The 21,244-nt window shown below is 33.3% G+C and overlaps 3 protein-coding genes across 4 annotated transcripts in view; 2 read left to right on the top strand and 1 right to left on the bottom strand.

The window, feature by feature from the left end:
- Window positions 1-21,244, top strand: part of LOC125862136 (chlorophyll a-b binding protein 5, chloroplastic) — a 240,617-nt gene that overhangs the window by 33,448 nt on the left and 185,925 nt on the right. The gene's annotated exons all lie outside the window — the stretch shown is intronic.
- Window positions 1,032-8,966, top strand: LOC125862123 (WD repeat-containing protein 26 homolog). Of its 2 annotated transcripts, XM_049542120.1 has the most exons (6): window positions 1,070-1,378; window positions 3,799-3,867; window positions 4,795-5,690; window positions 6,682-6,783; window positions 7,575-8,204; window positions 8,589-8,966. In XM_049542120.1, exons 3-6 carry the CDS (start codon window positions 4,893-4,895, stop codon window positions 8,811-8,813), a joined length of 1,755 nt encoding a protein of 584 aa, XP_049398077.1. In that variant the 5' UTR covers window positions 1,070-1,378; window positions 3,799-3,867; window positions 4,795-4,892; the 3' UTR covers window positions 8,814-8,966. The 2 variants fall into 2 exon arrangements, with proteins under 2 accessions (XP_049398078.1, XP_049398077.1); XM_049542121.1 differs by lacking the exon at window positions 3,799-3,867 and having other exon boundaries at window positions 1,032-1,378.
- On the bottom strand, window positions 11,258-20,973 carry LOC125861653 (polygalacturonase-like). Its single transcript, XM_049541507.1, has 5 exons — window positions 20,862-20,973; window positions 14,574-14,622; window positions 13,599-13,898; window positions 12,599-13,114; window positions 11,258-11,530 (listed from the first exon to the last, which is right to left on the bottom strand). The coding sequence occupies exons 1-5, from the start codon at window positions 20,939-20,941 to the stop codon at window positions 11,258-11,260; spliced, it is 1,218 nt and encodes a 405-aa protein (XP_049397464.1). The 5' UTR covers window positions 20,942-20,973.

Genomic DNA, 21,244 nt, shown 5'->3' with positions numbered 1-21,244 from the left:
CACAATCAAAATAAAATAACTCATATCGAAATAACTTGTTCCCACTTTTCTAACCAAACAACAAGATGAATTAACAATCTTGAAAATAACTCATTTCGAAATAACTTATTTTCTAACCAAATAAATAAATTTCATTTTTTATCTTGCTTTTACTTTAGTTTTTTGTATTCGGTTTATTTATTTTTTAGTTAAGATTTTGATATAAGTTCTTTTAAATATATTTTTATTTTAATAATATATGATAAGTATTTAATATTTCTCTCTATAAAATATAAAAAGAATCATGACATTATATTAAAATATACTCCTAACATTAATAAAAATAAAAGTTATGAAATGCATAAATCAAACCAGAAATAATGAAAATAAACATAATTAAAATTAAGTCATATTATTTAAAAGGGGAAATGGTCTGAAAAATACTTTAACTTTGGCCAAAATTGTTGTTACGATACCAAATTTTATGGAGGACCTTTTACCCTTGCACTATTTAATAATGTATTTTAAATGTATATTTGTTCCCACGTGGACACATTATTATTTATAATGATGCAATATTTATGATGTCCACGTGGACACATATATACCTTAAAATATATTATTAAATAGTGCATAGGGGTAAAAGGTCTTTTCCAAAGTTCGATATTGTAACAACAATTTTGATCAAAATTCAAATATATTTCAGACTTTTTTCCCTATTTAAAATCATGAAAAAAGATCTCCATGTATATTTTTGATTTTGTTTGATTTTAATTTGACTTCTTAATTAATATCGAATTAAACAAATTATAACTTTTTTTTAAAATATCAAACTAAATTACTAATCTCTTTATTCCAATTTAATTTAATTTTTTGATTTTCTTCGAACATTTCTATCAAAATTTTATTTATTTTAATATTCATAAGTTATCGTGATTATATATCTAATGAAATTTCATACGTAAAGTTTGAAAAGATAGAGTATTTTACACACTTTATCGTTATTTTATAAAGGTAGAGAGTTTGTTTCCCAGTAAAATAAGAAAACATAGCAAAAATATATATACTAAAAATAAAATAAGTCACCTTCTCCACCATTTTTCTTCACAACAATATGCCCTTCAACTGAAACCGCCATTAACAAAAGCTTCGAACAGTCAGTCATATTTCTCTTTTATTTTTTTAATTTTTTTTTGTATTACCTCTTTAAATCCATATTTTGGTTACTCATCTAAATACCGAGAAATAAGAGGGAAAAGTACAATTTTTTATAATTATTTTTTGGTTTTGGGTAATATCCATTACAAATTCAGTTTTTTTTTCTCTTTTTGTATACCCATTTTGATCTGAAGCGTTACTTAATTTCTGGGTGTTGAAGATTTCAAGCGAATCTATTGTGGTAATTTTTTTTTTTTGATATTTATTTGTGTTTTGTTTGATTCTTGATTTATTGATATTGGGAGTTTGGTGTAACTGTAAGTATTTATTATATGTTTGAATTTATTCATTGGAAGTTAATGATTGTTTGTCATTTGGCTTTTTATTTATTTTTCTAGTTGATTGATGTAATCTGCTTATCAATTAAAATGATTATGTTTTTGAAGAACTTAAATCCTGCTTTTTATGCTAATTTCGAAGTTTATGAGTTTGTATATAGTAAAATGTGTTTCTGTATTAGCTTGGGGACAAAAAGTTTACTCATTGTCATAGATATGGGATTGAAGGGAGCGAAATAGATAGAGACGATTCATAAAGCCGATCCTTTTTAGTTCAGGATTGAGGTGCAATAGTCAATTAAAGTCTTTTCCTAGCAGCTGATTATAGGTTCACGTGAACCAGTAGCTTTTGCTAAGATGACAACAACAATATACTCAGTATAAATCCCATAAAGTGGAGTCTGGGGAGGGTAGAGTGTAGAGAGGTTGTCTCCGATAGACCCTTGGCTTAAGGGATAGCTTCTGCTAAGACTTTATATAAATATTAAAATCTACTAAAATATTTATAGTGCTAGCTTAAGGTCGTTATAGGAACCATAAATTTCAAATCTTGGTTCCGTCTCTGGTATTTGATTTACCTTAATGAACTAGAAACTACAATGTGTTGGCCTTTTCTGACCATAGATTGCATTAAGTTTAATGAAGTGAACACTTAGTTCCAGATTGAGGCATAATAGTTAATTAAAGTCTTTTCCCAGCAGCTGACAAGAGTGGATTTAGAGGCTAATCTTGGTTCCGCCTCTAGCAGCTGATTTACCTTAATGAACTAGACATTACAATGTGAGGGCCTTTTCTGACCATAGATTGCACTAAGTTTGATGAAGTGAACACTTAAATCTGGTGTTGGATTGTTTGGTTAGTTACTTATCAAATTTCTATAGTTGGATCACTAGCCGTAGTAGTTGCTGGTGTGGATTATGTTTATGACCTTCAAGTGGAGTGGAAGTTAAGTTATTTAGCATGCGATACTAGATGCAACAGGAAATTAGAGGAGCATAACTATTGAAAATTAGTCATTGTTGATCATTGTTGCAAACATAAATTGACACATACAAAAGCCTAGTCTAGATGATCTCATATTTTTAAAGAGGCGGCACAGACACTTCAACTTGGTATCAGAGGAAGCAGAGGTCATGAATTCAAGTCTGTCTGGCACTCGCAAATAAAACATGTTTTTACCTACTTGGCCTAAGAAAAAAAAATCATGTCTACCCATGATTGACCGTGTTGCAGGCCTTATTGAAGAAAAAAAAGGAAAATGTCCTCTCTCTAATAGGTTAAGCTTCTAGATGACATTCAACCATTTCTAGAAGACATTTAACCTTTTCTGCTCAAAACTATTCAACAGAATTTTGTGCATGATGTAGGGTATGGCTTTAGTTGTGCAGCATTTAGGGAAATTGATTCTGTTGTGCGTCAACTCGTGTACAGTTCTGCATTTCAAATGAGAGAGATATTGTTATTTACTCCAGCTCATTGTGGGTGTATTTTGTGTCCTCAAGTCATTCTTTGCATGGGCGGGCTAGACTCTTGTCAGTCGCTGTGCAATGACCTAACAAGTTGACAGTGGCTAATGAACTTCGGATGTTTACTTTAACTATACTTTTAAGATAGATAGTTCAACATCTTGGAAACTTAAGCATCAATTAGCCCTACTGAGAGGATATGAAGTGAGGAAGAGACACTGATGACAAAGTTTGATGAAAGTATAACTTGTGTGTTTGTGTGTGTGCAGACACACACTCAAACACATGCCTTAGTTTTGTATTCCCTTGTAGGGTCAGGAATTGAAGTTTGTTTAATTGTTGCTAGTTTCTTATTCTGGCTTGGTAGGCAGCAATAGCTGGGAATGCTACCTGTTTGGGGCTGATAACCAAAGGCTGATTATGTATACAAAAAAGAGTGAAGGATTATGTATGAGAACTTGTTCAAAATGGAAGAAAAGAAAAAGTAATAAAAGAATCTATGTATTGAACTTTATCCCAAAAAGGAAAAAATAATCTATGTTGGCGAACTAAATTAGAATAAAAGAAGAAGAGTGATATTAGAAGTGGGCTTTTCATTTTACGTGGATTTGTGGAAGGAAGGAAATATGTAAGTTGTTCAACAGTTTGATATTTATATTTGGATAATTTTTTTTAAATTATGAAATCTGATAAAAAGGGAAACTTGAACATCCAATTTACGCTAGTTCTTGATTAAGCATTTAATTCAGTCTCTCCCCACGCTCTTTTTTTCTGCCGTTTTGCCTTCATTGGTGTTTGAATACAATATTGTAACCTTGTTTATGGATATTTTTCTCTTGTTATTGCTTTGTACATAGGTCTCACACTCTTGACATTCAATTTGGGCTTAAGCAAGAAGAACAAATTTGTATTAGAAACAATTTCTGGTAGTCACACGGTCAAGAAAAGTTGTTTGATCTTTTAACGGCATTTTACTTAGTGAATCTCCTTAATTGCAAACTTCTGTGGGGTTAGGCGATGGTGGGGAGCTCTTTGCCAATTGTAACTGGCAGCATTGGATTGTTTTGAGCTATGTTACTCAGACTCTTCAAAATCCTTGCCACACCCGTGTTGGCATGACATGGGTGTGGGATCCACACTTGATTTGCGTAACTTACCTTGGGTGCTTTGACTACATCTATGACCGAGAAGTATAGATTGATTAGGTATTTGGCTCGATTTTTGGGTTTATAGCATATATACATAGTTACATAAAGCATGAGAATGCTTTGCTATTACACGAGATATTTTACAAATAAAAACTATTAGGTGTTTATAAAGAATTAAATTGTATTAGTTTCAGTGTCATAGCTTTAATTAATCGAGATGTATACTTTGTATGTCATAGTATACATTTATTGTCCGTACTCCAACACCCATATTCACATTCAAATTAGTGACCCCGAATCTCAAAACTTATGTGATGAAGAATCTGACCTTTAGATTCACACCCGTATTGGATATCCACACCCAAGTCCGAGCAATTTAAGTTTTGAGAGTGCATTCAACAAAAATGTTTAGTATAAAATAGATTGAAGATGATGTGAATGTGAGATGACTTTTAACCTATACTCTTGTTAAATCAGTTTGTGTCTTTCACCTCTCCCTCTCCGTCCCTGTCTCCCTCTTCCTCTACCTCTACCTCTCCGCACCGATCTCCCTCTTCCTCTACCTCTCTGCCTCCGTCTTCCTCTCAATTTCATTTTTCATATCTTCGATTCATTAAAGCAAGTAATCCTCTACTTAAATTTTTTCTTGTTATGCTCTTTACAACTTATTGATTGTATGTTCTTTCCTTTCCTGGTGTTATGCAGGTAGTCGTGTTTTTTCCTTTGAAGGATTGAGATCGTGATCTCAACTCTCAGATCTGTTTATGCATCTGCTGTTACATATGGGCTGAGATATATATTTCATGGGAGGTGCAGAGGATGATGAACCACTCTCAAAACGTGTGAAAGTATCATTTGGAGAATCAGCTGATCGTTCGAACGGGACATTTCTTAGGGATCCTGCAAGTTTCCCATTGAGTGACTTGATGGTTCGTCCTCTGGAATTTCAAGGGGACGATGAGATTGTTGGTAGAAAAGGAGTAGTCAAGAAAGTTGAATTAGTTCAGATCATAGCCGAGGCGTTATATTCTCTTGGCTATAAGAAGGCGGGGGCGCAGCTAGAGGAAGAGTCAGGGATACCTTTGCACCCCTCTTTAGTAAATTTATTTATGCAGCAAATCCTTGATGGGAGATGGGATGAAAGTATAGCCACATTGCATAAAATTGGTCTTGTGGATGAAAAAATTGTGAAGTTGGCATCTTTTATGATACTGGAACAGAAGTTCTTTGAACTGTTAGACAGAGAAAAAGTCATGGATGCTTTGAAGACATTGAGGACTGAAATTGCACCTCTTTGCATAAATAGCGATAGAGTCCGCAATCTTTCATTGTGCATTCTATCACCTTCACAACAGGTTGTCTCTGGGGAGTCAGGTCCAGAAATAATGAAAATAAAATTAAGGACAAAGCTACTAGAAGAACTGCAAGGACTGTTTCCCACAACAGTCATGCCTCCCAAAAAAAGATTGATCCATCTGGTTGAACAGGGGCTTGAATTTCAACTGGGGTCTTGTTCTCTTCACAACTCATTAATCAATGACATGTCGTTGCTCACTGATCACCATTGTGGAATAGATCAGATTCCATCTCAGACTTTGCAGGTTAGATCACATTTGAGTCTTGATACTTGTTTAACCTGCAAGCATTATCATTCCAGGATTGGTTGTCAGTTAATTGCATTATTAATCACCTAATAACTTATTCCATCTGTGTTTAAGTTTATATATCAGTGATAGGTCTCAGGTGATGTGTTGATGAAGTTTCGAGTTTGTGCTTTCTATTGTGTAAACTTTTGGTTATTCCATAATTAATTATGCTATCATTGTGTCAATTGTGTTTTTCCTATATTTTATTCAGCAAAAGTACAAGTATGTGTATAAGGGTATCACTGTGGTGCCTCAATTCAAGCTTGTATTGTAAAATTATACTACAATCAGGAATAAGTAGAATTTATCCAGTTTCATCTACTCTAGACCTCTTTTGTGTCTGTGATAGAAGTCTAGGCATATTGCTGTCTTCCCAACGATAATCCTTCTACAATACTGTAATATCCCTTCCTTGCCTTTGCTGGAATGGAGGGAAAATGTGAAGTCTAAGATTCATATAGTAAACAACATGTACAGTGTCAATAGATGAGAACTACACAGTTATTCCACTATAGTGTTCTTCTCCTTCATTCTGTCATTTTGGATTCATCTTTTAGACGTTCTAAATTTGAATGAGACCTGTGGAAGTGGGTTATTGATTATCTTCCATAGATATCAAAAAGAAAGTATGCCCATGTATTTCCCCGTCCTTGAGAATGATGCAGAAAAGTTTGATATGTGACGACTTGGTTTGAGTTTTTCTTGTAGTGTCCTTGTGTAGAGCTTGATTGCATATATTCCTCATACACAGGTTTTTTTTTCCTTCTTTTAACAATGATATCATTGACTTGACTATGATTGGTAGAAGGGCTTAGATCCTTTTTTTGGTTGTTGAGAATGAAGGGATTTAGATCAATTATTAAAAGCTGAATGTAAAAGAAATAAGAGAAGGGTTTGTTGATATCGTTGAGCTCTAATCCTTTCTTCATTGTTTGTCGTGCACCAGATTTTAGAAGGACACAAAGATGAAGTCTGGTTTTTGGAGTTCTCTCATAACGGGAAATACCTAGCCTCGTCATCTGCGGATTGTTCAGTAATTATATGGGAGGTAAGTTTAAGTGCTCTTAAATATTGCTCAATAAATTTTTGCTTTATCAAAAGTCCTCTTGACTATTGCTTGTCATATCCTCTATTAATATTTTTAATTGAACTTTTCTCCATTGTATTTTTTCTCTCTTTGCACCCAATGCCATAATTTTCTTGCATGACTTTTATCTTTTTCCTTTAACTAATAATTTCAGAAAAAAGTAGCACTGTTTTTGCTTCACTTTTCCATGCAGTGCCACAAATGGAATGTTTCTTTTTTGTAGATTCGACTGATGTATCTTTAGTATGACAGTAGAAAGTCCTTCGTCCATTTCCGTAACTGATAAACCTTTAGAGAGAGTAGCTCCTTTTCCTCTTCAGAACTCTAACAATACCAACTTCTTTCTTTTTCATCATCACACTAGCTATCTTTCCTAATTCCTTTCTGAGTGTCCTCTTTCCCATGTTAGTCTTAACGAGATAACCATATCCTCAACTATTTTTACCAATACATCTTTATGATTAAGTCTTGCTTCCCAAATGATTCTCAGTTCATTCATATTTTATCTATCCCACAATACCATTTAAACATTGTGTAACATTCATTCTCTGACCTAAAGAATCCTATTATAGGTATATATGATTTTTGGTAAAAGATCTAAACAGATGGGTTTTCTGGTTCTCTTTCCCGGAGGGGGGGAGGTAGTTCAGAGAACAAGGGAAAAGTGAGCTATTATTGCTGAAAATCTGAATTTTAATGGTAGATTTGACTGACGATTTAAATTCACCTCTCAATTATTTTCCCTTTTGCAGGTGAAGTTGGATGGAAGGTTATGCTTGAAGCACAAAGTTTTTGGTCATGAGGAACCTGTGTGCTTTATATCATGGAGCCCTGATGACAGTAAGCTTCTCACCTGTGGAGTGGAAGAGGTCGTTAGACTGTGGGATGTAGACTCCGGTGAGTGTATACATCTTTATGAGAAAAATGGTCTTGGTTTGATTTCGTGTGGATGGGCTCCTGATGGGGAAAGGATATTTTGCGCTGTTACTGACAAAAGCATTAGCATGTGGGATCTTGAAGGGAAAGAGCTGCAGTGTTGGAAAGGCCATCGGGTTACTAAAATAGCTGATTTGGGGATAACAAGTGATGGGAAACACATGGTCTCTGTTTGTAAAGATAATGTGATACTGTTAGTTGGATTGGAATCAAAAACAGAGCAAATAATTCTAGAGGATGAAGTAATAACTTCATTTGTATTGTCCGCAGACGGTAGATACATATTGATAAGTCTGTTGAATCAAGAAATCCATCTTTGGAGTATAGATGGGATTATAAAACTCTTACACATCTATAAAGGCCATAAGCAAAAACGCTTCATCGTAAGGCCTTGCTTTGGTGGACTTCGTCAAGCTTTCGTCGCCAGTGGAAGTGAGGATTCACAGGTACTTCTTTCGTTGATTGAGAAGCCAAATCTTTTTGTTATTATGATTTGTACGCTTAGTTGAACATTCAAGCAATTTGACAATTCTACTATCATCAAATTAGACAGGCATCTTTTAAGATGGTTTTTGACCGCAAATGCATCTTTTTCATGACCAGAATAGAAACTTCCTTTTTCTACATCAGGAATACGGTAGTTGTGTTTTTGACCCTTCGCTCTTTTTTATTAACAATCAAAATTTAAGGTTCAAGATCAGCCCGTGACAACGTCCTGCTTTTTTTTTTCTTTGTTTATGCTTTGACATCTTTATTGTCCTGGAAAGAATACTTTCTTAATGATATATCCGGGGGAGAGAAATTGATCTTGACCTAATACCATATTTCAGGTATATATATGGCACAGATGCTCACAACAACTCCTCGGGAAGTTAGCTGGACATACTGGGACTGTCAACTGTGTTAGTTGGAACCCAGCAAATCCTCATATGCTGGCATCAGGAGGTGATGATCGGACCATTCGCATATGGGGCTTGAATCCTGCAAACGTGATGAAGCACAATGACGAGGGAGCTGTAAGTAATGGTGTGAACGACTGCAATTGCAGAACGTGAAGTCTTGGAGGTGAATGAGCGAGTGAGTCGTTACAAGATTTCTCTCCATAACCAGTTGCTTTCGATGTATAATCTCTTACATCATTAAGCTAAACATTTGAGACAAACAAGAATGTACAATTTGCATTCAGTCCAGAAATAAATGTTGAACTTCTCCATCTCTCTCTCTCTCTCTCTCTCTTTTTGGTTGATTTCCTGTGGGTTCCTGTTGTTGTTACTGCTTATGTCTTCAGAAATGTTGTGTTTTTGCTTTTCGTGAGCCAAGGGTCTATCATAAACAACCTCTCTACCTGTCAAGGTAGGGGTAAGGTCTACGCACATTCTACCCTCCCAAGGTCTGCGTATATATGTATCAATTATTTGCTTGGGCTGCTATTGACTTGGGTTTTAACCTTATTCAAGTCGAAGAAACTTATTCCAGTGTTCATCTACTTTCAATTTCCTCAACTTCGCCAGAGCCATCTGGTATGGAGGGATAGAAATATGAATTTTTTTGGTATATACTCGCAGTTTAAAATTTTATCAGTCAATTTCAGATGGGGGTGTCCAATCAGAAACATTTTTAACGTGTGTTGTTCTAATTGAACGTCGTCCAATGGAAATTGACTGATTTCTAGTAGTATACGTTAGACACAATGCCTATATTTGGTTTACCATCACATGAGCACATCATGATTAGTATCGAAACAGGAATTTCCATATAAACCTTGAGATTTAGAATATAAAGAAGTAAAGATGCGAAAAAGGCAAAGGTGAATATTTCAAGGATTAATTACCTAACAACATAACCTTTTCTATCATATTTTCTATTATTCCCTACCATTTCCAAAAATTAGAAAAATCATTTTTCCCCCATAATTTCTCTCACTTTTTCGGATACATCACCTCAAGTTTTTTTTCCCCTTTATTCACGCCTAAAATCACGTATCATCAATTATCTCCATCACTCTATTTTTGAATTTCAATTTTTTTCTCTTTCTGATTTATCAATTGCAAGTTATTGAAGAGATAGTTATTCTTCATCTTCTTCTTCATCTGTTTTTTTCTTTCTACTTCATCAGGTAGTCGACTTTTTTTTTTTTTAGCTTTTTCATCTACAAATTTAATCGAATGATGCATCTTCAACTTCAAAATCGATTGTGGAAAAAATGCCCAAAAAAAGGAGGAAAAGGTCGAGTTGTTGGTGGCTCCGATAAGGGCTTTGGGTCTAGATCCATGGGTGACACTATTGTTGAAAGTGAAATAAAAAGTTGCGGGAGTTGATGTAGAGAAAAAGAGAAAGTGTAGAAGGATTTCTTCATCATTGTTTCTTTGCTTTCAGCAAATCAGATTGTTGACTTTTTTTTCGTTTTTTTGTTCATTTTTTCTGATACATATGGGTTCAGATCTTTTAATTTTCTAGTTGCTTTTGATTCTTAAATTAATGTATAATTTGTTCGTTTCACCTTTATGATACATTACAGTTTTATCATTTTCACATATTAGTTTTGATACATAACCCAATTTATTGAAACACAAATTAGTATGTATCATGTTCATAGTTATGTATTGGATACACAAATATTACAAATTTCGTTATCTTTTACTACCGACACATACACCCAGTCTTATTCAACTAGTAGAAGGCTATGTATCGGTAGACACTATCAAATATTACTGTTGATACATAAACACTAATGTTTTATAACAAAATCAGTTTGTATCATATTCATAGTAATGTATCAGATGTTGTGATGTATAACATGTTGTTAAATATCTGCAACATTGTTTTATAAATAAATCAGTTTTATCATATTCATAGTTTTGTTTGTATATGGTACATAACTATATAAAATTATTGACTTTTTTTAATCTGTTACGATTTGGGAGAGAATTTGAGAGAAGAAAATTTGAAATTTGAATTGTTTGGAGCTGTTATTTGGGAGAGATTGACATCAATTTGATTTGCATGATTTGGAAAATGTTTTAATTTTATATTTAATTTCATTTTTAATATCAACAAATTGGTTGTATAATGTATCCGGATAAAATTTATGATTCTGGATAACTGATATTTGAAGAAATTTTTGAAAAATAGAAAAAAGTAGAAATAAAATGTACTTGTGGGATTTATTAAGTTATACATATTTCAAAAGTGCGTAAACATACGAAATTTACCATTTTAATTCAGCTAATCCAACAATTGTTTGGATAATTTTGATTTGGGCCGACTAACAATACATCTCTCAACAATAAACAAAAACAAACAAACATTTTATCTATAAAAAAAATCAATGATCATACATGAAATTAATCAATCAAACTTACGATAAAATCTCAAACATCGAGATTTTTCTTTATTCAAAATCGTAATTTTATTTTTTATTTTTTATTTTTCTCAAACATCGAAATTTTTCTTTATTCAAAATCGTAATTTTATTTTTTTATTTTTTAAAATTATTAATTTAAGAAGCCGCGGCGGCCGCGGCGGGAGCAGGAGCATCAGCAGCAGCTGAACAAACAGCTGGAATTTGTTTGCCCTTAAAATTTGGCTTAATATTTTCACAACTTGATTTTGCTGGTCCTTCTTTACCACTATATGAGATGTCAATGTCTCCAACTTCAACACCTTCACATGGTGAGCCTTTGCTACAAAGTAGTGTGACTGCATTTTGAGTTCTTGATGTACCTTTTATGTTTTGGATAGACACCTTGCTAATCTTCACTTGTGAAGGCAACTAAAAAAATAAAAATAAAAAAATATTAGATTAGGATCGTGAAATATCGATGTATAAAAATTATTGTTATACGTGTGATCAGGAGGTATAAGTAATTAAGATTGTGCATAATAGATTTAGTGTGTGTATGTGCATAGTGGGTGAGTGGGTGGGGCAACTTTTGAAATCAGTGGTCTGATGTTGGAAAGTGATTAACTCTTAAATATAGGGCGAGATAAAAGTGGTTATTTTTTGAAAATTAGCTAGATAAAGTGGTCAACTCTATTTATCAAGAGGTCATCTATTCTCAATGCACGAATAAAAGATTTTTAATTAAGCTATATAGATTACAACCATCTCAATACGGTGATAAGAAAAAAAAGAAGAAGATCATAGATCAGGAAGAAAACCTTAGTGTAATGATAAAAAAAAACTTATCGATATGTGACTAGAAGACCAGGACGAAACCCATGGAAATATAGTCCTTTTGTAATAAAATGCAAGTAAAACCATGCACAATAGATTCAATGTGATTCATTGGGCCACATTTTAAAAACTTTAGCCCAATTGTCTAATTTTTAAGAAGTTTTCAAATTGGCTAGTTTTTAAATACAAAGCAACAAAAAGGGTCTAATACATGAATATGCCCTTTAACTTGGCCTCATTTCACATTTATGCCCTCCAACTTTGGGTGTCCACAAGTAGACACTTAAACTTGTATAAAATTGAATAAATAGACACAAACGTCCTACATGGCATCCTATATGGAAATTTGTGTCCTACGTGGTGTCCTCCGTGTACTGTGACACATAGGACTCGTGTGTCTATTTGTTCAACTTTGTACAAGTTTAAGATCCTATTTGTGCACACTCAAAGTTGGAGGGCATACATATAAAATGAGGCTAAGTTAAAGGGTATATTTATGTATTATGCCCAACAAAAAGTGGTTATTTTTGTAAAAGTATCCATGTAAAACACTTAGTATGCGATGGAGCGATACTTAAAAGAATGTAAAGATCTCAACCATCTGAACTACTAATAATTATAAAAGTGCACGTACGTATGTACGATCGAGCGATATATACTTACATCTTTGTTGCATTTTCCACTTGGACAATAAACTTGATCAATGACAATAGGATTGCTAACATTTTGCACAATGATATCTTCAAAATGTATATCAGATACAACACCAGGATGAGAAGCAGGCCATGTCTTGATCCTAACACCATTATCAGTGCTAGTAAAAGTGCAATTTTTAACAAAAACACCAACAACTGGCTTTTCACCAGGATTTCCACCAAGGCTACCCACACTAATACCATGACCAGGTCCACAAGTGACTTTAGTGATGTAAAGTTGTTCCGTTTCATCGCCAATGGAGATGCAATCATCTCCCGTGGAGAAAGCAGACTCTGTGATATTCACAGAGCTTGCTCTCGCCACGTGGATCCCATCAGTGTTCGGGCTATTAGCCGGAGCACTGACGTTGAAGTTAATGAAAGTTAAGTTCTTGCATTGGTTAACATTCACATGGAATGATTTGCTATCCAATGTTGTTATGTCCTTGATTATGGAATTTGTGAGGGAGTTGAAGCTCAAATTCTACACCAAATAAAAAACAAATAGAGTTAGTTAGTGGGCATTTGATCGTGAAAATAATTTTTGACTAATTAATTAATTACCTAAAATATATAATCAAATCTGCTATAAAAGAGTAATATGTCAAAGTAGAGATAGTCACACATATTGTCATAGATTAGATCTCATATACAAGCTACATACTCTTTGCAAATTAATTAATAATATTTGATTGTTTGATTGTACTTTTTCTTTTAAAAAAAAACATGAAATATAATTAAAATGAGTTTATTTTTATAAAATAAAAGGTTTAGGGTAAATTTGAAAACAAAAAAATTCTAGTTGTATTCAGAATTTTCATGGTCAAACGTTGATTTCTGAGTAAAGTAAAAAAGATTTTCAGAAAAAAAGTAGTCAAATAGAAACTATTACTCTTTCCAAATGTTTTTTTTCCGATCAGACGAAATAGATTTTGAAAGTTTGATCAAACAGAAACATCTGGACTTACATTGGGAAGCTTGGTGCACTTTTTGGACTGTTTGCATTCCCATGCAGCTTTACCTTGACCATCAAGTGTTCCACCACCAGACATTGTGAAGAAATCAAGTTTGTTGACTGTTAACCATTCACCAACCTTGATTGCATTAGGGTCTGAAGGAGCTTTCAAAATGGCTTGAATTTGAAGTTCAATAGGGCCTTTGCATGGTCCTTCTAATTTCACTTGATTCATTTGGAATGTTCCTTTTGGGATCACTATTGTACTTGGACTTGTTGATGCACATGCTTCTTTAAAAGCTTTCCCCACAGCCTAAACATTATAATAATAAAAAATTTCATCACCAAAAAATGAAAAAAAGATGAAGAGAGAATATATTGTATAGTTAGTTTTGAAGATATTGTAAGGTGCTAGCTTTGTTTTTTCTTCTTATATTGATGTGGTGTCTGATCAACTTGTGTGTAATTTGATTATGTCATATGACATATGCATGCTACATTTTACCGGTACAGATATTGAATAACTCTGTCATTCAAGACTTAGGCATATAAATTCTGTGATTTGATTGTAAACTTAATCTTACATGATTTTAATTCACTTCATAATCACTTGACTTTGATCGTGACCGAGTCAAATAAATTAATAAAGGGGTTCAAAATATATTACATTTGAGATTTGAACCTATGACCTAAAGAAAATTTTGATTTCCGTTTGCAACTACACTATCTTCTTTTTATATATGTAACTGACATTCAACGATTTATAATCATTTTTGTCTTATTTATGCATTATAATTTTCAAATGAATGAGATTCAACTGAATCTGTTTTCATACACATAACTCCGCCCTTGGCTAGGCCACATCCTTCGGTGTAATAACGTACTTATTTTATTCCTCATTTAAAAACAAAATGGTTTTTTTTTTTAAGTAGGTATATAGTAGGTTGAAATCAACAAAATAATGAGAGAAAAAAAATGCATGACTTACCTCACTAATATCAGCATTGGCATTGGCACCATATTTAGTTATATCAAAAGTTGCATTTTGAGATTCTCCAAGATGCGCTAGAAATAACACACCCAACCCAAAATAAACCAACTTTAATTTCATATCCATTTTTTTTTTGAAGTTTTTTTTTTTTTTTTTTTTGAAGTTTTTTGGGGTAATATATACTTCAATTTATGAATTTGTAAAGTGAATGTTGAAGCCTTTTTATAGTGTAAAAAATTGGCACAATTGAAACATTCCACCTATTTTAAACCATAGATTGAGTTGCGGAGAAGAAGTTGGAAATTAGTTATACATGGTCTAATTTTTTTTTAAATTGGGGGTAGGACAAGAGCGGATTTAGAGGGTAGCGAGGGGTTCACTTGAACATTTTCGATAAAAAATTACATGATATATTTAAGATATTTTTAAAATTTTATGTATGTATAAAGATTTTGAACGTCTTGGATATAAGATTAAAGGTTGACTTAGTGGTTGAGGTGATCAAGTTCAAATTCCTCACATATATTTTTGTTTTTCCGAACTCCCTTAATGAAAATCTTGGATCTGTCATAAGTGTAGAGATAGGGGCAGTGGCGGAGTCACACACCCCTTCGTCGAAAAACTACACTGTTATATAAATATATATATATATATATATATATATATATATATATATAACACTCTTTGGCTTCTAAGCGATTTTACTTCTTTATGTTTTGACACACGTTGGTCGAAATTTGATTCTACCACTGAATAGGGGTAGGGATAGGGGAACAAAGAGGGGATTATATGATGGGGAATCAAACTCTCACCAACTAAGTGCATGAGAGTTCATGTAACCAACTAAGATACTATGATTCTCCACTTTCCCGTTTTACTTGGTTTAGAAGTGCAATAAAAAATAAATTTGTGTATTATTTTGGGAATATGAAATAACTATTTCTTGAAATTTCCTAGTAAGTTGCATTCAGAGCGCAATCACACAAGTCAATCTCATTAAGTCTTTGTGAGATATTTGGATTTCTTGTCCTCCTTTGAGACACAACAGTCTATAAACTTGTGTCTATTTTATCCACAGTTGTAACAGTTGTCCTTGAACTTCTTCTTGTTTGGAAAATTCTAGTAGTCTAGAGTTTTTTTTTAGTCAACATCTTCACTTTTGTATTTCTCTTTTAAGAATATCCTTTAATTTTTTAAAAATACAAACATTATTGTGGAAGTTATACAAATACTAATCTTACCAAAAAAAAAATTAGAGTATTTCTAAGCCTCTGTCGATTTTATGTCAACAATGTGTATTGAAACTTTGGGTTGGTTTTATTATATACCTATTTGGGACTTGTTGGGATGGTAGGGGTGTCAACTGTTTTTAAAAAATTGATTTAACTGATCGAATTGAACTGTATCAAATAAAATTGATATTTTTTATATAAGTTTATAATTGTACCGAATAGTTAGGAAGGTTTTTTATTTTATAAAAATTAATTGAAAACATATTTAACCGTACCAAATAATATATGTATAAAATATATATTACACATTATGTTTAAAAATAATAAATTTTTTGCTTTAGACCCAGGATAATGGAAGCGATAACATAATTAACACTCAAAGTTCTAACACTTGAAATTTTTATAGATTTAGGAGTGTGCATTCGATTTTTCGATTTGGTTTAGTATTATTTGTTCTGATTTTTTATTTTGAAAAAGTATAATCCAACCCAAACTCAAATAAATTTGATTTAGTTTGGCGTTTTTCAATTCGCTTTTTCGGTCATGTTAATAATCAATAATATAATCAAAGTTATATTTTGCATGTTGAAAAAAATATAAATATACAAGAAGAAATAATAATATTGAATCTCTCAAATATATCTAATATAAATCAAAACTAAAACTTAAAATACAATACTTAAAAATAGATCAATAGATGTCCAAACATAAAATATAAACTAAATTATATTAAAAGATAATAATTAAAAAGGGACAAATGTGGTTAATTTCAACTTTAATTCTAAACCTATATATATATATATATATATATATATATATATATAGCTATACAAGATTTGAACCTGTATATTTGTTGTCATTCATTTTTACATGATGTTGTACTTATATTATAAACGGAAAAGGCTTTAAACATGTTATTGAATTATGAAAAAAGACTCATCTATGCAATCCGTTAAAAGTTTGGCTCATTTTTATCGGTTCATTCATCCTATTATTTGTTAACTGAAATGTCATTTCTGTTAAAAGGCTCTAGTATCGCAACGAGTTCTTTCTCCTTGATTTGGTTCAAAGTAATTGATAGCCAACCACTCAAATTCATTCTCAAATCATAAATTTATAGATTTAAATGATACTTACAAAATTGATTTAGTAAATTGAGTAAGAAAAAACGGAAAAGGGTCAAAAATACCCTTAAACTATCCGAAATAGATCATATTTACCCTTAAACTATATTTCGGCTCAAAACTAGCCTTCCCGTCAAACTATTGGGTCAAAAGTGTTCTTCTTAATAACAGAAGTTGTTAAATGCCACATGGATGCCATGTTGCACGCCAATAGGGTTCCACTGCCACAGACTAAACGGAAAAGGGTCAAAAATACCATTAAACTATTCGAAATAACTCATATTTATCCTTAAACTATATTTCGACTCAAAACTACCCTTCCCATCAAACTATTGGATCAAAAGTACCCTTCTTATTGACGGAAGTTGTTAAATGTCATGTGGATGCCACATTGCATGCCAATAGGGTTCCATTGCCACATAGGCTAAATTCCTAAATCCTAATTACTCTCCCCCCCCCCCCCCNCCCCCCCCCCCCTCTCATTTCATTATTTTCCATAAACGATTTCACCCCTTCTCCCTCATTTCGCAGCTAGGGTTTCACAGTTTTCTTCGTGGCTGGGTTTCAAAGTGGATATTCGTGGTTGTAGGTTAGTAAATCTTTTTTCTTATTTTATTATGTTTACGATTTCAAAGCATGATAGTTATGATTTCACAACTTTCCCTTCATTTCGCGGCTAGGGTTTCATAACTTTCTTCGGGGTTGAGTTTCAAAGTGGATATTCGTGATTGTAGGTTAGTAAATCTTTTTTCTTATTTCAGTATGTTTGCGATTTCAAAGCATGATAGTTAGGATTTCACAACTGTTCCCTCATTTCGTGGCTAGGGTTTCATAGCTTTCTTCGGAGCTGGGTTTCAAAGTGGATATTTGTGGTTGTAAACATAATAAAATAAGAAAAAAGATTTACTAACCTACAACCACGAATATCCACTTTAAAACCCAGTGACGAAGAAAACTGTGAAACCCTAGCCGCGAAATGAGGGAGAGTGGGTGAAATTGTTTCTGGAAAATAATGAAATGAGGGGAAAAAAGTAATCAAAATTTAGTGATTTAGTCTATGTGGCAGTGGAACCCTATTGGCGTGCAATGTGGCATCCACATGGAATTCACATGGCATTTAACAACTTCCGTTAATAAGAAGGGCACTTTTGACCCAATAGTTTGATAGAAATGGTAGCTTTGAACCGAAATATAGTTTAAGGGTAAATATGAGCTATTTCGAATAGTTTGAGGGTATTTTTGACCCTTTTCCTTTTAGTCTATGAGGCAGTGGAATCCTATTAGCGTGCAATCTGGCATCCACATGGCATTTAACAACTTCCGTTAATAAGAAAAACACTTTTGACCTAATAGTTTGATGGAAAGGGTAGTTTTGAGCCGAAATATAGTTTAGGGATAAATATGAGCTATTTCGAATAGTTTAAGGGTATTTTTGACCATTTTCCGAAGAAAAAATTGTAAGTTCACCGATCATATGAAAAAAAAATTACTTGAACTTACAATAGAACTCAAAAATAAAATCAATTAAGAAGACGAAGAAGAAGTAGGAGTAGCGGAAGCAGAAGCAGGGGAAGAAGCAAAGGCAGAGCAAACAGCTGGACTCTGTTTTCCCTTGAAATTTGGCTTAATATTTTCACAACTTGATTTTGCTGGTCCTTTTTTACCACTATATGAAATGTCAATGTCTCCAACTTCAACACCTTCACATGGTGAGCCTTTGCTACAAAGTAGTAAAACTACACTTTGAGTTCTTGATGTACCCTTTATGTTTAGGAATGTCACCTTGCTAATCTTCACTTATGAAGGCAACTGCAAAAGACGCTATAAAGAATGATGAGTTGGATGCATGAAAGTTTAGTGTAACAATAGAAATTCAGAGTCGTTGTTGGTATGTATGACTAGGAGGTCACCATGCAAGGGATGGAAATCGCCTTTTGTAAAGGTAAGTAAGATTGTGGACAATAGATTCAATGTGAGGGCGATCAGATAACCAGGATAAAACACTTTCTACTATGAGGTTATCTATTTTTGGTGCTGTAAAGATATGACACTTGGGCCTAACTCAACCTCAAAAGCTAGCTCTTGAGGAGAGGTTTGTCCAAATTCATATAAGGAGACCAAATTTTCATCCCTTTACCGATGCGGGACTTTTTAACACTCCACGCACACCCAAACCTCAACTGGTGAGTGAACAGTTCTAAATGGGGCCCAATATCGGTGAACAACAAATCAGGATGGGCCTGACTTTGATACCATGTATAACATCTATGCATGACAAAAAAAGGAACGATGCAAGACATGAAAACGCGATACTTACATATTTGTTGCATTTGCCACTTGGGAAATAAACTTGATCACTGACAACAGGGTTGCTAACATTTTGCACAATGATATCTTCAAAATGTATGTCAGAGACAACACCAGGATGAGAAACAGGCCATATTTTAATCCTAACACCATTATCAGTGCTAATGAAAGAGCAATTCTTAACAAAAACACCAATAACTGGCTTTTCATCAGGGTTGCCACCAAGGCTACCAACACTAATACCATGACCAGGTCCACAAGTGACTTTAGTGATGTAAAGTTGTTCTGTTTCATCGCCAATGGAGATACAATCATCACCAGTAGCAAAGTTAGAGTCTGTAACATTCACGGAGCTTGATCTTGAGATATGGATGCCATCAGTGTTGGGGCTACTAGCTGGAGCACTGACGTTGAACTGGAGGAACGTTAAGTTCTTGCATTGGTTCACGTTAACGTGGAATGATTTGCTGTCCAATGTTGTTATGTCCTTGATTACGGAATTTGTGAGGGAGTTGAAGCTCAAATTCTACACCATATGCAAATATAAGAAAAAAAAAAGTACATTTATCAGAGTCAGCAGATTTTGAAAGTTTGACCAAACAGAAACGTCTTATGACTTACACTGGAAAGGTTGGTGCATTTTTTGGACTCTCTGCATTCCCATGCAGCTTTACCTTGACCATCAAGAATTCCACCACCAGACACTGTGAAGAAATCAAGTTTGTTGACTGTTAACCATTCACCAGTCTTGATTTGGTTTGGGTCTGAAAAAGCTTTCAAAGTGGCTTGGATTTGAAGTTCAATAGGTCCTTTGCATGGGCCTTCTAGTTTCACTTGGTTCATTTGGAATGTTCCCTATGGGATCACAATGGTGCTTGGGCTTGTTGATTGACATGCCTCTTTAAAAGCTTTGCCCACAGCCTAAACAATAACAAAGTAGAAAAAGAATTGCAATTAGTTTTGAAGATATATATAATGTGCTTTTTTTGGTCTTTTGGTTTTGTATCAATGACAAGTGGTGTACGATCAGCTTGTACACATTTTGACTATTTCACATGCATATGTTACATTTCATCAGTAATACAAGAGTAACTATGTTCTTCAAGATTTAGACAAATAAGAAGAAAACATCTAATATTTTTTTTCTTTTTGATTTCCCAACCTAATGCCCAATATGGCTCGACTTATCCAGATTCGCGTCAGAATTACAGTTCTCACTTTAAGGATTAAAATACTCTGTAGCAAAGGTATAACTCCATATTTCTATTGTAAGTTGAATGTAAATTCAGACGTGTTATATGTTTTTAACTCCATTTTCCACTGAACACAACAATGACGAAGTTAAGAATTTCAATAAATCTTGAACCCCTTTGCATTTCCACTAGAATCTTTTATTCAACTATTCATGTGTATGCAAATGAATTAATTTTCATCTCTTATGATTTTTGGATGAAAGAAATTCAATTGAACCGCCTTATTATATCCATCTAGCTCTGCCCCTATCTAGGTCACACCCTTCGGTGCAATACATGTTTTCACTTGAGTGAAAGTATTTAAAAATGCGTGACTTACCTCACTAATATCAGCATTGGCATTGGCACCATATTTTGTTATATCAAAAGTTAGCATTTTGAGATTCACCTTTTTGTGCTAGAAGTAACACACCTAATGCAATATGAACCAACTTGAATTTCAAATCCATCTTTTAAAACCCCTCCAACTTTTTTTTTTTGTTTTTTAGTTTTTGGGGTGGTATATATACTTCAATGTCTTCTATGAATTTGTATTATGAATGTTGAAGCCTATTTATAGTGTAATTTTTTTTTGGCACAATTGAAACTTTCCACCTATTTTAAACCATTGATTGAGTTGCGGAGAAGAAATTGGAAATAATAAGTTCTACAAGGCACATCTTTTTTTTTTTTTTTTTAATTGGTCTATTTTTTCTACAAATTAAAGAAAAAATATATATAAGTTAAAACTACACGAAAAGTGCTTATAATAG

The sequence above is a fragment of the Solanum stenotomum genome, chromosome 4 (genome assembly GCF_019186545.1).
Source record: "Solanum stenotomum isolate F172 chromosome 4, ASM1918654v1, whole genome shotgun sequence".
Classification (NCBI taxonomy): Eukaryota; Viridiplantae; Streptophyta; class Magnoliopsida; order Solanales; family Solanaceae; genus Solanum; species Solanum stenotomum.
The sequence above is the reverse complement of the archived record's forward strand: the minus strand, read 5'-3'. Positions and strand labels throughout refer to the sequence as shown.